The 15,223-nt window shown below is 55.8% G+C and overlaps 1 protein-coding gene across 1 annotated transcript; it reads right to left on the reverse strand.

Moving 5' to 3' along the window:
- Nucleotides 1-5,224: 5,224 nt before the first annotated feature.
- Nucleotides 5,225-6,514, reverse strand: DUSP18 (dual specificity phosphatase 18). The gene is made up of 3 exons (XM_063351364.1): nucleotides 6,494-6,514; nucleotides 5,596-5,803; nucleotides 5,225-5,476 (listed from the first exon to the last, which is right to left on the reverse strand). The coding sequence occupies exons 1-3, from the start codon at nucleotides 6,512-6,514 to the stop codon at nucleotides 5,271-5,273; spliced, it is 435 nt and encodes a 144-aa protein (XP_063207434.1). The 3' UTR covers nucleotides 5,225-5,270.
- Nucleotides 6,515-15,223: the final 8,709 nt, after the last annotated feature.

Here is a 15,223-nt window from a genome sequence, read left to right on the forward strand (position 1 = left end):
CCAGGCAGGGTTGGAATGTCTCCAGAGACGGAGACTCCACCACCTCTCTGGGCAGCCTGTGCCAGGGCTCTGCCACCCTCACAGCAAAGAAGTTCCTCCTCATGTTGGGATGGAACTTCCCATGGTCAAGTTTGTGCCCGTTACCCCTTGTCCTGTCCCCGGGCACCACTGAGAAGAGCCTGGCCCCATCCTCCTGACACCCACCCTGGAAGTATTTATAAGCATTGATAAGATCCCCCCTCAGTCGCCTTTTTTCCAGACTAAGAAGACCCAAATCCCTCAGCCTTTCTTCACAAGAGAGATGTTCCAGTCCCCTCAGCATCTTGGCAGCCCTTTGCTGTCCCCTCTCCAGCAGTTCCCTGTCCTTCTGGACCCGGGGAGCCCAGAACTGGACCCAGCACTCCAGGTGTGGCCTCCCCAGGGCAGAGCAGAGGGGGAGGATGACCTCCCTCCACCTGCTGGCCACGCTCTTCTTGATGCCCCCCAGGATGCCATTGGCCTCCTTGGCCACCAGGGCCCATTGCTGGCTCATGGGCATCCTGTTGTCCCCCAGGACTCCCAGGTTTCTTCCCACAGAGCTGCTCTCCAGCGGGTCACCCCCACCCTGTCCTGGTGCGGGGGGTTATTCCTCCCCAGGTGCAGCACTCTGTGCTTGCCCCTGAAGCCCCTGCAGCTCTTGTGCCCCCAAACGTGGGGACTTTTCCTCGCCCAGCCTCTCTGCACAGCCCCTGCCAAGCATCCGCTGCGTTTTCATCTCTTTTTAAGTAACATCCAAGCGCAGGCCGGCTGGGAGGGTCTCATAACCCCCCGTTACGGTTTGTGGAGCCCACAACAATTTATTGTCGTTGAGACAATTATTCTCTCACCCGATGACCCCTCCCCACCTGGGAAGGGAACTCGGGATAAAAACAAGGAAACACGAGGGTTGAAATATAAACAGATTTAACAGAATAAGATGAGATAATTAACATTAATAACACTAAAGAACCACTATTGATCCCAATACCAATATAAAATAGCCAAGGACTCTGCCCAGCCCGTTCCATCAGCAGAAGCCGTGCGCTCCCCGCAGGGACAGCCAACGTGGGACCCTGCGAGCGCTGCGGCTTCGGGAGGAAGGGAAGGGCTCAGGGCTCCGGCACCGGGGCAAGGAGTTCTCGGGATCGCAGCCATCAAGGGAGAGAGAGAGAAAGAGAGAGAGAACTCCTCAGCAAACTTCCTAAATGATATTGAATGTGCTGTTCATGGTATGGAATAACCCCGTTGGCAGCTTGGGTCGAGTGCCCGGGTCTCGCTCCTCCTCGTCCCTGCACCTGGCGAGCTGGAAAACACCAAGACCTTGAAACTGCACCCCAGGGCTGGCTGTAAAGTAAATATTTTCACCAGTTCAGACACGAGAGTCTTCTAAAAGTGCATTTTTCCCAAGCATTAGAAGAGAAATTAGTCCTGTGTCACCCAAACCAGGACAGCCGCGCACGCCCGTGCCGGGGCTCATTAACCCCTGAGACGCCGCTGCCTGGCGTTACCCGTGCAGCCGGCACCAGCACACGCTCCGGGTGTGCCCACGTGGGCGCTGCCGTGGGGTTTCTGCGCTCCCCAATGCACGGAGGGGACAGGAGATGCAAGAAGGGGTGACAGCCCTGAAGCCGGTGAGCAGCATTGTCAAGGACGGGTGGCACCTCCACGTGCTTGGTGCCACCACGCTGGGGGTGCTGGCTGGCAAGGAGCTCCAGCTGAAGTGTGAAAGTCCATTTCTTCTGGATCCGCTGTTAAACCGCTGCTCAAATCTTCCTCTGCGGTGGCGACGGAGCGTGCTGGGGACCGAGCCGCGAGCCGCTGCCCTTGGCGGAGGAGCAGCGTGTTTCCGTGCGGGGGAGAGGAGATCCTGGGTGGCTTTGCTGCGTGCCAGCCGGGTGCCTGGGAGCTCAGGGTGGAAATTTTCTGTGTTTCAGGCAGGGGATTAGCTGCCGCCCTCGGGGATGTCGGAGGCTTACTGCATCAGCACAGAGGGACGCGGGATCTGCAGCTGGGAGGCAGCAAGGACAAACGCCGGCTAAGCCGGGAGCCAAAGCCAGCAGATGACATCCTTCCCTCCTAGGCCGGGCTCTGCTCTTAAACCTACCACGTCACAGTCCTCAAACGGTGTCAGGGACCGTCCCGGCTTTGGAGCTGAAACCACGGCAAAGCCTTTTTTAGGGTAGAAGTTAAGAAAAATGCATTCTCCCTGGCAGGACAGCCCAGCCTGAGGACAGATGCCAAGACGACAGACTTCCAGGGGGGGTGTCAGGAGGATGGGGCCAGGCTCTTCTCAGTGGTGCCCGGGGACAGGACAAGGGGTAACAGGCACAAACTTGACCATGGGAAGTTCCATCTCAACATGAGGAGGAACTTCTTTGCTGTGAGGGTGGCAGAGCCCTGGCACAGGCTGCCCAGGGAGGTGGGGGAGTCTCCGTCTCTGGAGACATTCCAACCCCGCCTGGACGCGTTCCTGTGCCACCTGCTGTGGGTGACCCTGCTCTGGCCGGGGGTTGGACTGGGTGATCTCCAGAGGTCCCTGCCGACCCTGTGATTCTGTGATTCTATGACACGAGGAGTGCAATGTCCAGCAGAGGAGAGGAACATCCGAGGATGCTTGGAGCAGCCCAAGCCCAGTTGGAGGCCAGGAGATGGACAGCGTGACCCTTCAGACTCCCTTCCAGCCCCATGTCTTCTGCTTTGGGTCTTCAGCACCCAAAAAAACCCCTCCAGAATTTGCTCTTAACCGTTTTGGGGCAGGCTGGCTTAACGGGGGACTGTATTGCTCTCTCTCTCTATGGCACGGGCCCACTGCCCGGCTCCGAGAAGGCTGTTGGACTTCCTGTAGCTGAGTTTCTAAAAGATGAAATCACAAGAGCTTAAAGATATTTTTTAAAGTCATATACTTTGTTTTTATCAAATACCTTGACTTTACATCATAAAGTAGGGATCTAAGATACAAATGTTTAAGGCGGTTTTAATAGCGTGCTAATTACTGTATGCATAACTAAGACCACTATATCAGAACTTAAGTGCTCCACAGGCTGCTGTGACACACCGGTGGTGCCTCAGTGGCACCCTAAGCCAGACGGGAGCTTGGTTCAGCGGGTTTGGGGGTCAGGGGCAGGTGTCTCACCTGGGTTCTGATGGCTGTGAAGAAAGAGCTCTTCAAGAAAGAGCTGGCAGCAGCATCCCCCCCTCCCCCTCTTCCTCCTATGTCTCTTGACAGTCGCGTTCAAACTGAGATGCTCACCCTTGATGGTGAGCTGCAGCCGTGCCCGTGCTGGATCTGGACTCCCACCCAACTTCCCAGCTTGGCGTTGGGCCTGCCTTGTCGCCAGGCACTTGCCAGGCAAGTCAGGACTTCAACGAACCTCCACCCCCCTCCAGATACGCAAAGCTCTGGTCTCCCCTCCCTTGGACAGCAGGTGCCTGTGCCTGGGACCCAGCCAGTGGTGCCCTCCATGGCCGGTGCACAAGAGCCTGCAGGACCTACTAGGGCTTGTGGCACCATTCTTCTCCGTAGGGAAAGCCTGGTGTTCAACTGCAAAGCTGGAGTGGAGAGGGGTGGGGATGACTACAGTCACCAACTGCACCCTTGGCTGGCCAGAGACCCAGTCTGAGAAGCACCAAGGCCCCAGGTGGTCACGCAGCACATGGGGCTCTTCCGCGAGGTCTGCCATGTCTCCAATGCTCTCTGTGATATTCATGCACCCAACGACCCTGTTGTTGCCCTTTCCTTTAACGTCTCTGTTTTCTGAGAACAACTTCTGACATGTCCATGAGGAGTTGGGTCTTCGTTCTGCTTCAAGAATGTGCCTTGGGAGAAAAGCAACGCACTCGATGGAAGGGAAGGCTCTTTGTCACCCACCACAGCTATCACCTGAGCTGCTTTGAGACCTGCAGGGACCTAGTTTGCTCTTTGCGGGTGTGGAGGAGCGCTCCCAAATGCCATTGGGAGCATGTGAAATCGCAGAATCATTGAGGTTGGAAAAGACCCTTAAGGTCATTGAGTCCAACCGTTAACCCAGCACTGCCAAACCCACCACTAACCCATGTCACTCAGTGCCACGTCTGCCTGGCTTTTAAATACCCCCAGGGATGGCGACTCCACCACTGCCCTGGGCAGCCTGTTCCAATGCTTGATCACCCTTTTGGTGAAGAGATTATTCCTAACATCCATCCTAAACCTGCCCTGGCACAACTTGAGGCCGTTTCCTCTTGTCCTATGGCTTGTTCCTTGGGAGAAGAGACTGACCCCCACCCCTCACACCTACCGGGGCCGTGGGACCCCCTCATGCTGACCCAGGGGCTGTGGGATCCCTCATACACACGCGCCAGCCCCGGGTCCCCCCCGGCTCCCAACCTGGAATGGGTCTGTTATTGCCACTCGAGACAGAGCTGCCAGAGCTGAAAACTTCATGCCGTGCTAAACCAGAATTCATACGTGGTTTGCTGCTGAGCCACGCCAAAGGGCGCCCAGATCAGGCTTCTAGTCTATAACACCACGACGACCTCGCCGCAATGGTTCAAACCACCAGCAGGCCTCCTTTTACTGCTCCTTCTTGACTTCCCGGCCCACCAGGAGTGAATGGGGTTCTTTCCGAGCAGCTCACGGCTCACCCAAATAACCATGGATTTCCCAAGGGAGACCAAGGCACCTTCTGAAAAAGGGTTGGGGGAATCAGCTGTGGGAAGGGAAAGGGTCAGATAGTGGAAAGCAGGATATTCTTGGGTCTCTCCCAACCGGGGATGCTGGAGTCCGCGCTGTTCCTGCCCTCTCCGGAATGCAGCAGATGACTGGACTTCGGGTTGTTGTCTCAAAACCCAAAGTCATATCCCAGTTAGGAAAAACAAATGTTGGTAACACTCCAAATATCCTGACTCACAGCTAGTTTCTGTCCCGTATTAGAAGCACAGTTTGTGCTGGAATAAAACAACACCCTGTAAACACGTGATGGTTTCTGAGTTACTGTCAGGACCCCGATACAAATGATGTGTGAAAACGAACTGCGTGGCTTAAACTGGGCTGATTTTATTTATAGTAAACGCCACGACTTGCTGGTTGTGTCACAAATCCCCTGTACTTTCTTTCGGCAGCAGAAACTTCATGCTCCAGCCTCCTTAGACGAGTCTATTTTCAACGCTCTGGCGTGGACGCGGAAGAACTGCCGTTGGCTTTCCCTGGGTTTCTTGCCAAGAGATCACGACAGCTCGTTTGTACTCAGAGCAGCAGCATCGCTCTTACTTCATTTTCATAAACATCGGGGCTCATCCCTGACGGAGCGCCGATCGTCCGGAGCCTGTTGACGCCGCAGAGCTTGTGTTTGTAGTGGATGGGCTGCTGCCAGAAGCCATTGTTGGGTTGTACGATGGGACGGCAGGACTCGACCCAGGTGTGGGCGCCCGCCAGGGACACGGAGCGGTGGTTCAGGAGAGGGGACAAGTAGAGGGTGGGGACCTGCTCACCCTGGCAGCGCAGTGGAGCAGTGTTTGGCCCCTTTTTGTCCCCGCGCTGTGGGTCTTAGCTGCTATGGAGTCAAAGCAGCTGGAGATGCGGGCGGCGGTGGCATCCATCACAGGGATGTGCAGGTACTCGATGTCGGGACAGAGGGTTCACCACCTCCAGGAAGACGTTGATGATGGTGCTGATGTGGTGGGTGAGGAGCAGGAGGTGGCTGTTGGTGGCCCCTACGTCACTGAGGTAGAGGTTGGAGGTGATCCAAGGTGCTGGGGCAGGGCACGCTGGGCTTCCAGAGCCGCCGCCATTGGGGTGTGCTGGTTGTGCCTAGAAACACGTGTACAAATACACCCGGCTCTGTCTCCCCCTGGGCCCCACCACCTGGCAGACCCGGGCGGTCAGGGTTTGTTGGAAAGGGCCCCCCATGGCAACCACCACCACACACACAACAGCGGGTGGCGGGGGCCATGGAGGAGCGGGGCGGCACACGGCCTCGCCTCACCTTCTTCCCGCCGCCCCAGAGCCGGCAGCTCGGCGGGCCCCGGTGTGGGGCTGGGGGGCCCTCACACCATCTTGGAGCTGGGGGACCTTCTTACCATCCTGGGGCTGGGGGACCCGCACACCGTCCTGGGGCTGGGGGACCTGCTCACCATCCTGGGGCTCGTCGGCCCTCACAACGGCTTGCGCTGGGGGACCCTCACACCGTCCTGGGGCTGGGGGACCTTCTCACGATCCTGGGGCTGGGAGACCCTCACACCGTCCTGGGACTGGGGGACCTTCTCACCATCCTGGGGCTCGGGGGCCCTCACAACGGCTTGGGCTGGGGGACCCTCACACCGTCCTGGGACTGGGGGACCTTCTCAACATCCTGGGGCCGTGGGACCCTCACAATGGCTTGGGCTGGGGAACCCTCACACCAGCTGGGGCTGGGGGACCTCTTACATGGGCTGGGGGTCCATGGGGTATGGCTCAGCGCCCCCCTGCACCCCGCTTTGTGTGACACGAAGCCCCTCTCACCCGGAGCAGCTCTGCAGACATGGACCTCGACGTGAACAGCCATTTGTTCAACAGCCGCTCGGCCAAGTCCGCCAGCCGCGCCAGCCGCCATGCCCTGCTGCTCCTGGAGAAGAAGGTGACGGCCTCCACTCCCCCTCACCCCTCCAGGCCCTCCAGGCACTGCCCCCCGGGACAGGGTTCACGGCCCCCTCCGGCACAAGGGGAGGGTTTGTTCTGCGTTTGGCTGCCAGTGGACGTGTCTTGAAGAAGCGGAGGGAGATCCCCCTCCTCTGAAGTGGCTGGCAGCGAAAGCCGCAGGTGACACGAGGCTGGAGGAACCTCTTGTGCTTGGAGTCCTTACATCGCCACTTCAGTCCTCGGCCCTTGGGTCTTCATCCTGCTGGGTCAGGGGGTGGGCGCCAAAGCTCTCCCCAGGGGAGTGGGAAGAAAATGGCTGGGGGGAGGCAGCTCTCGGTTCCTGGGCCACCTTCGATGTGAACGGTCGCACCTCCATCCTCACCTCAGGACACAGTTGCCATATCGTATCTGCAAGGCAGCTTTGTTTTGGACCGATAGGCTACAGGCACCATCAGCCACAGACTTAACCTCGACTTAGACGTCATTCCTACGATAGGTAGGGAGATCAAGGGTAAACCATTAGAAATGGGTGAAGCGCTGATGCGCGACCTCCCAGCAGCGGGGGCTAGGCAAAGGTTTTGCAACATTTAGCAGCCCGAACCCCCTTTAGTGCTTCTCACTTTGAGTGCAGCGCTAACGGCTTCATTAGTCCGTCTCCCGCAGGTGAGATAGCCTCTCCTGTGGAAATGCGCGGGATGCCAGGTTGAGTCTATAAACTCAGAATTGGAATTTAGGGTGGCATTAGACATATCTGGACCTTCACACACTGAGTAGTTCCCTTCAGCAGTTTTTCAGTTTAAATCCAAGTTTTATAACACGGGGCTGAGAAGTCCACCCTCTCGACTGCTCCTGGCAGAGCTGCAGGGTACTGCCGGGGTCTGGCTCTGCGTATTTAGGCAACGGAGCAGTCATTATGTGCTTTAGGTAATCCTGCTCTAGCAGGGGAGTTGGACTAGATGATCTCTAGAGGTCCCTTCCAACTCTGAAGATTCCGTGATTCCGTGATTAGTGAGAACGGGGGAAAAAGCTTACCTGGCTTCACCTCTCAGGTGACGTTTGCTCAAATAAGAAAGTCTAATACAGAAATTAATGTCTGATGGTTTCAACTCCCAGCGTGCCTTGCTAAAATCTGTACTTGAGACATGAGTGAGTGACAAAAACAGGTCCCGACGGACAGTTTCTTTCTGCTGTCACGGGGCCGACAGCCTCGTTAGGCAGAGCTGAGGTGTCTTTTCCTCCGTTTGGCGTTCCCTAATCCCTTAGCTCAGCGGGCCGACAGTAACCTCTAGGCAGGTGCGTGTCGAGGAGATCCTCCTGGCCTGCAAACATCTACGATGGGCGAGTTTCAAGTCCTCGGGGCAGCGCGGGCGCTGTGAGTGAATTAGCCCTAGGCTACAACCAGGCCCCAGGCTGTGTTGTGATGCCCGGTTTGGTCCCTGTGGGTTTGCGTCACACACATGGACAGGTTTTTGTCAACAGTCCCAGGGGGTGCAAACGCCTCACGGCTGGAGAGACACGGAAGCCCGTGCTACACCCGTGGTGCATGGGTGACACCAAGCTCGTTAGCTTGCCCAGTGAATTCTGGTTGAGAGCCCGCTCAAACCGGGTGACCACGTTGTCGTTGGTTGGTTCTAGAATGCGGGCTTTTTGTCATCGGTGTGATGGATTGGGTCTCACATGCAAGAGGGTGTGACTACTGTCCTCCAGACCTGCTTCTTACAGTAGTATAAAATGAATTACAGTCAAGGAAGCAGGATGAGTAATCTTTTTCAGAATGATGTTTAGAGTCATACTTACGAATTTTGGAGCTTTTTTGCTTGGAGGTCACCTTGACCAAGGTCACCTTGACCTCCAAGGGTGAGGGATGTGGCAGGATGTTTCTCTTCCCAAAGACAAGCACCACTTTGGAATTCTTTATTTCATGGTTAGGATAGTGGCTATAAGGATGGTGGCTATAAGGTCTTATGTTTGCTTTCGTAAAGGTAAAACACTTTGAAGAAGCCAAAAAGAAGACCGAACGTTTCCACAAACAATTACAGCAGCAGTTTTTGAAAGAAGAGGAGAGAAAGACGGCACGGAGGAAGAAGGCATCTGAAAGGTTTGAAAAATCCCTGGAAGTGTTCAGCCGCAGAAGTGGGAAGTCGGCCGTCCCTTCCGCCCGCGGTTTGTCTGCCAGTGAAGCAACACCCTTGGAAGACGCAGTTGCTGCTGCCCCAGAAGGGACGAAGAGACACGTCTAGAGAGCTCCTCCTGCAGGCTCTCCTGGGGCTCCAGCCCAGCTCTTGCCAACCTACTCAAATTTCCAGTTTCTCCTTTTAGGAAGCTGAGGCTGGGTCCCATTACAGCAATAAACCAGCACGGTTCCTCGCTCGCTCTCGTATTGCTGCCCATTTACCCTTTACATCGATGGGGTTGCTGTGGTTAGGGCCATGGGCTGGGGACAACTCAGGGGACAGCGTGGCAGCCGCAGGGGTAAAAAAACCTCTTCAAACGACGGGTTTCCTTTGAAGAAATAGAAAAGTGATGTGAAAAGGATAGAGTTTTTTTTTGGCTTATGCCTTTAGACAGGATTCAAACACGTTTCAGGGCTAGTTGGATTTGCAGAAATGTTATCAGAGGATCAGGGAGGGTAAATGAATCCATTGTTGTGGAAAAAGAAGAAGGATTGGTGACTTAAAGAAGCTTAGGAGAGAAAAAATAAAGGTTGGAATATTGAAGGAGAGCGCCACGAGGCACTGAAGAAGTGGGTAAGTATCAGCAGCAGATGGAGAAGGTGGTTGTAGGCAAGTGGAACTGATCAGCTTTCCTCTTCCCTTTCCTCTTCCCTTTCCTCTTCCCTTTCCTCTTCCCTTTCCGCAAAGCAGAGACATTCAGAGTAACAGCTTAGTCCCCGTTATGTTTCCCAGTGGCCTTAAGGGAACAATTGGATGTCGGAAGATCGCTGTCACGTCCTCACTCGTTTTTTTTCTTCACTGGATTAAAAAAATGCTCAGTACCTTCAAGCTGTCCCCCTCAAGTTGGGATTTCTAAAGAGAATTTTCATGCCTCATGTGAAAGATGTACCTCAGACATCAGGACAGAACACAGGACGCCTGGCAGGTTACACTCCTGTGCTCAAAAACCTGGAGGCACCAGGCCTTGATGACAAAACGCTGCTTCTCAGTTTGCGGTAAGACCATTTTTTTAATGAAACAACAAACTTTTCCCAAAACCTCTTGCTCTTGAAAACAGTGAAATCTTTTTGTTTCTTCTTCCCTAGAGCTTTCCTAATAATTCAGCCAGGCTCGGACACCGGGCAACGTTACACATGATGATAACTAAAAATCTTAGATTGGAAGGTTGTGTGAGCCGACGCAGGCAGGACGGGGGAACAACCACAAACCACGGATGGAAAGCAAAGAACAAATTTAATCTCGATATCTGACAGACTGGGGAATCTCCAAAGCAACACCCGGGCAGAGGCACTCAAGCAGGGGACGCGGGCACCGCAGCGCGCGCGAGAGCTCTTGGTAGCAAGAGCGCACGCGGACTCCCTGTTCTCGCTCGTACTTAAAGGGCTCGAACAGGCATAGTTTTCCCACTGTGCTTTGATCTTCTTCAACAACAGGGCAGGGTTCTCAAGCGGCTGGATAAGGTGTCCCTGAGTCCATCACAGACTTCTGTTGTCTAAGTGCAAGTGTTTTACTTGCAAGCACCCGAGACTGAATAACAATTAGTGTGACACATGTGTTTCCCAGCACCCCAGGTGCAAGTCACCTGAGCATATTTACAATCCTCCTCGACGATCTTCCATTGCTTTGCCACAAAGGTGCCTGGCAGGCCTGGCTTTAGGGACAGTGGCTTCCATCTTTGGGACATCTTGGCGATAGTAGGCCACTGCTATAGCCCTGCCCTACGAGGGCTTGCAGGTAGCTGAAGGCACCCTCTCAACCTGTCTCCAGAGGGTGCTTCATAGACACGATCCAGGTGCAGAAACGCTCTACAGACACTGAACAGAAAATCAGTGTTTGGCACCTGAATTGGCTTCAAACCACAGATCTATGAAGTTTTTCAGAGAGTATTTAAGGCATCTTCTTGTATTTCCTTCTTATACCTGTATATATATGCCCTGCATCCTGTCCTCTCCATGTGTGGATCCTTCCTTCTTGACCTCGCTCGTGGACAGCCTGTCTCCACCATGCTGCTGCCCGGATCCTGCACCAGACCTTCGTGATGACATCCAGCTGGAAAAAGAAATCACCAGCAGAGTTAACTGCCTAGCAGCCCCACGGCTTTTGCCTGCTGTGTTTGTCCGGGAAAACACGGGTCTGTTGTTCACCGCGACAGATGCCGGATAGGACTGAGAGTAAATGCCCTTGGTCAAGCTGGCAGCGGTGACAGACTGGTGTCTACCTACATCAGTTGGCTTCGGCAGCACTGAAAGCCAAGAAGAGATGCGTTGAGGTGAAAAGCAGGGAAACGCCAACAAATAAATAGTGCGGTACGTTTTCAGAGAGGAGCCTGGAGGTTGTTACCCAGGGGTGACCTGTGCTGGCCACCCCCGGGGTTTTCCTTGTGGGAAGATGCTGTGAGAAAAGGACTGGTTTAAAACCAACCGAGAGCTTCTGGATTTGGCCCAGACATTCATGTGTTACCACACAACACTTCAGCTATTGTTTGAACCCTGCCTGGAGCTCTTGGCTCTGTCAGCTGTGAAATGGGCCACCCGGCCAAAAGCGCACCCAGGCTCGCGCAGCCCACCTGTTCCAGCTCTCAGCAGTCGGGGCTGCGGCAGGCCTGTCCTCCATGGCCTTTAGACGCTCCCGTACCTGTCTGGGCTCCGCAGCAGCCCAGGGCAGCAAGTCGCAGTGTTTAATAATACCTGGGGAAGGCTTTGGGGAGACCTTATAGCAGCCTACCAATATCTGAATGGGGCCTACAAGAAAGTTGGGGAGGGACTTCTTACAACAGCATGGAGTGATAGGACGAGGGGTGAGGGCTTCAAACTGTAAGAGGGGAGATTGAGATGAGTTGTGAGGAAGCAATTCTTTGCTGTGAGGGCGGTGAGCCCCTGGCCCAGGTTGCCCAGAGAAGCTGTGGCTGCCCCATCCCTGGAGGGGTTCAAGGCCAGGTTGGCCGGGGCTTGGAGCAACGTGGTCTGGTGGGAGGTGTCCCTGCCCAGGGAAGGGGGGTGGAATGAGATGATCTTTAAGGTCCCTTCCAACCCAAACCATTCTGTGATTCTATGAATGTGAAGAAACAGACCCCGTAGTTTGTTGTATAAACCTACTCTCTGGGCAAATTCACTGGGCGCCCTGAGTTCTTGTGTTACGAGCAGCAGTGCATGATGGCTCATTCCCTGCCTCCCCATTTTCTGATCTCAGAGCCCTCGGCTTTGTCCCCCTCCATCAGCCTCCCCTCCGCCATGGGGCGCTTTCAGCTCGGCTCTGCTCTGCAGCCAGCCCAGGAGCAGTTCATCCCCGTTGCTACGGTAATACCTGCATCCATCCATCTCCCAAACGGCACCCACCCTGTGCACGGGGGGTCCCCAAGCGGTGTCTGGCACCCCGCGGGGAGTGGAGGATGTCCCCCCTCTCTTGCCGTGGAAGCAGAGGGGCTGTGGGGCTCTGTCTGACAGCGCTCCTCTGTGCAGAGGTTACGGGGCCAGAGCTCAGCCCCTCCGAGCACCTCCCCGTCCTCCCTGTGCTGGGAGAAGCCAGTCACCAGTTTCTCCAGTCCACCGGCTCGGTGCTGTCCTTCATCCAACAGGATGCCCATGAGCCAGCAATGGGCCCTGGTGGCCAAGAAGGCCAATGGCATCCTGGGGGGCATCAAGAAGAGCGTGGCCAGCAGGTGGAGGGAGGTCATCCTCCCCCTCTGCTCTGCCCTGGGGAGGCCACACCTGGAGTGCTGGGTCCAGTTCTGGGCTCCCCGGTTCCAGAAGGACAGGGAACTGCTGGAGAGGGGACAGCAAAGGGCTACCAAGATGCTGAGGGGACTGGAACATCTCTCTTGTGAAGAAAGTCTGAGGGATTTGGGTCTCTTCAGTCTGGAAAAAAGGCGACTGAGGGGGGACCTTATCAACGCTTATAAATACTTCCAGGGCGGGTGTCAGGAGGATGGGGCCAGGCTCTTCTCAGTGGTGCCCGGGGACAGGACAAAGGGTAACGGGCACAAACTTGACCATGGGAAGTTCCATCCCAACATGAGGAGGAACGTCTTTGCTGTGAGGGTGGCAGAGCCCTGGCACAGGCTGCCCAGAGAGGTGGGGGAGTCTCCGTCTCTGGAGACATTCCAACCCCGCCTGGACGCGTTCCTGTGCCACCTGCTGTGGGTGACCCTGCTCTGGCCGGGGGTTGGACTGGGTGATCTCCAGAGGGCCCTTCCAACCCTATGGTTCTATGATTCTATGATTCTATGATCCCAGCGTCCCCACGGCAGGTGTCAGCCCTTGGGCGCAGCAGCCATCCCCGGTATGAAGAGCACCAGGCGAGGGGCAATGTCTGTCTGCGTTTGCCCTCGCTTCCCTCCTCAGCCCTGTGTCCTTCAAACCAGTGGAGCTGTTGGAGCCGCACTGTTTGCCATGGTGGGCTGTGGGCATTCCTGGACCTGGCTCTACAGGGGCTGGGTGCCCGTGTGATCAAGCCCCGGGCAGGCCAGGCCCACGCAGGCTGACGTGTGCCTCGGAGAACGCAGGTTGTGGCTTGCTGCTGACTCAGCAGGCAGATAGAATCATAGAGTCATTGAGGTTGGAAAGATCATTGAGTCCAACCATCAACCCAACACTGCCAAGCCCACCATTATACCATGTCCCTCAGCACCACGTCTGCCCGGCTTTTAAATACTTCCAGAGATGGCGACTTCACCACATCCCTGGGCAGCCTGTTCCAATGCTTGACAACCCTTTCAGCGAAGAATTTTTTCATAATATCCAATCTAAACCTTCCCTAGTGCAACTTGAGGCCGTTTCCTCTTGCCATATCTCTTGTTCCTTGGGAGAAGAGACTGACCCCCCCTGGCTACACCCTCCTTTCAGGGAGCTGTAGAGAGAGAGAAGGTCTCCCCTCAGCCTCCTTTCTCCAGACTAAACAAGCCTGGTTCCCTCAGCTGCTCCTCATAAGATGTTGATCAAAATCACACACTGATCTCCCCGACACCCCCAGGGACATTTTCCTCTCAGAGCTGGTCTTATCGCTGCCCATGGCTGACTGCAGAGGGTGCTGCTGGCTGAGCCACTGTCCCTCCTCACCCATGCCTCTGCCACCCAGCTCCCAGCCTGCTGCCCTCAGGCTCCCTGCCTCGCACAGCTCCGCTCCGCGCCTCCTGCCCTCCCTCCCCTGCCTTCCCCCTTTTAAAAGTCAGTTTGGTCAGAGCTTACAACGACCCCGCTGCACTTGTCTCGTCAGCAAACCCCTTACCGGAGGGACTCACTGGTTCCTCTGTTCAGGTAGAGCGGAGGTGAAGGCAATGGTGGTCTGATCAGGAAAGGCTCCGCAGCTCCAGCATGGGGACCACCGTGGGGCACCTCTTGCCTTCCACTGGTTGCCACACACCTTCAAGAGGGCGAGGACTGGCACAGACTGGTGAGGTCTGTGTTTTCAGCCAAAGCCGGAGCTGCGTCAGCAGAACGCTCATCATCCTGCACAGGCAATTCTTGGAGCAGAGCGGGTATTAGCGGCTGCCCGCACCTTCCCCAGGGCAGCAGCTGAAGCCAGCGCCGTAGGGCAGGTGCCATCCAGGACTGGACGAGTTACCCAAGCAGCCCAGGGCACCAGCACTGACTTATAACCCGTGTTTCCCCTCCCTGCAGCTCTGACCTCGGGGTGTAGAAGGAAGCAGACGGGATCTGGGCAGAGACCTGGGGCCTTTCCTCACCCCAGAGGCTCCAGGGAGAGAATGAGCTGACACATCCCAGGCTCGGCACACTGTACAGAGTGCTCACAGGTGTTGGAACAGGCAGGTCACTTGTCTGTAGCCCCATGCAGACAAAACCCTGTACAGACAGTGTGACGGGTGGGTGGGAGCGATTTGGCTCAGCCTCATCCCAGGGCAGCACTGCCGGCGTTCGGCTTAGCAGGCAGCTCCCTCGCCTGCCCACGTGCTCAAGCTTGGACCACAAATATAGTGTTAACAGTGTACGTTCACTGAACGCGAAATCACAGGAGCCGGCGCTGACCTGGAACAGCTTTGTAAACCGCCGGGATGAATGTGCAGTTGAAAAGAAACAGCAGCTCCTGCGTGCCTCTCCTGAGACCAGCAGCACAGCTTCACCGGGCTGGTTTTATGTGCGTGCTGCATTGTTATTATCCTCCACAGCTGGTAGGAGACAGCTCGAGAAGCAAAATGTTAGCTGCTGCCTGCCGTCTGCATGGGTTCCCAGCAGCAGCAGATACTGCTGCTCCTTTCAGATGTCTTCTGCACCAGAGTTGTCCTCCTGCCTGAAGCCATGGAGAAAGAACAAGGGTCAGAGTTTCTTGTTCTGCGGGTAGCAGCACATGGCCCGTTCCCCAGCATCTCCCCTGGACACCCCTGGGTGTCCTGTTTTCTCCTGGAGAGAGGCAGAGAGGCAGAGTCAGTGGGACCGTGGCCTGGAGCAGATGCTGGTGCGGGAGCGGGCAGCGCCGGAGCTGTGCA

Source organism: Chroicocephalus ridibundus, chromosome 13, assembly GCF_963924245.1.
Source record: "Chroicocephalus ridibundus chromosome 13, bChrRid1.1, whole genome shotgun sequence".
Lineage (NCBI taxonomy): Eukaryota > Metazoa > Chordata > Aves > Charadriiformes > Laridae > Chroicocephalus > Chroicocephalus ridibundus.

What these genes read in the sequence shown, in the direction of transcription:
- DUSP18 (XM_063351364.1), bottom strand. Translation starts at nt 6,514, where the DNA reads ATGTCTGCAGAGCTGCTCCGG. An exon ending in TGTCTGCAGAGCTGCTCCGG is followed by an intron (nt 5,804 to 6,493) that starts GTGAGAGGGGCT and finishes ACGTGTTTCTAG; the next exon opens with GCACAACCAGCACACCCCAA. An exon ending in TCGAGTACCTGCACATCCCT is followed by an intron (nt 5,477 to 5,595) that starts GTGATGGATGCC and finishes CAGGGTGAGCAG; the next exon opens with GTCCCCACCCTCTACTTGTC.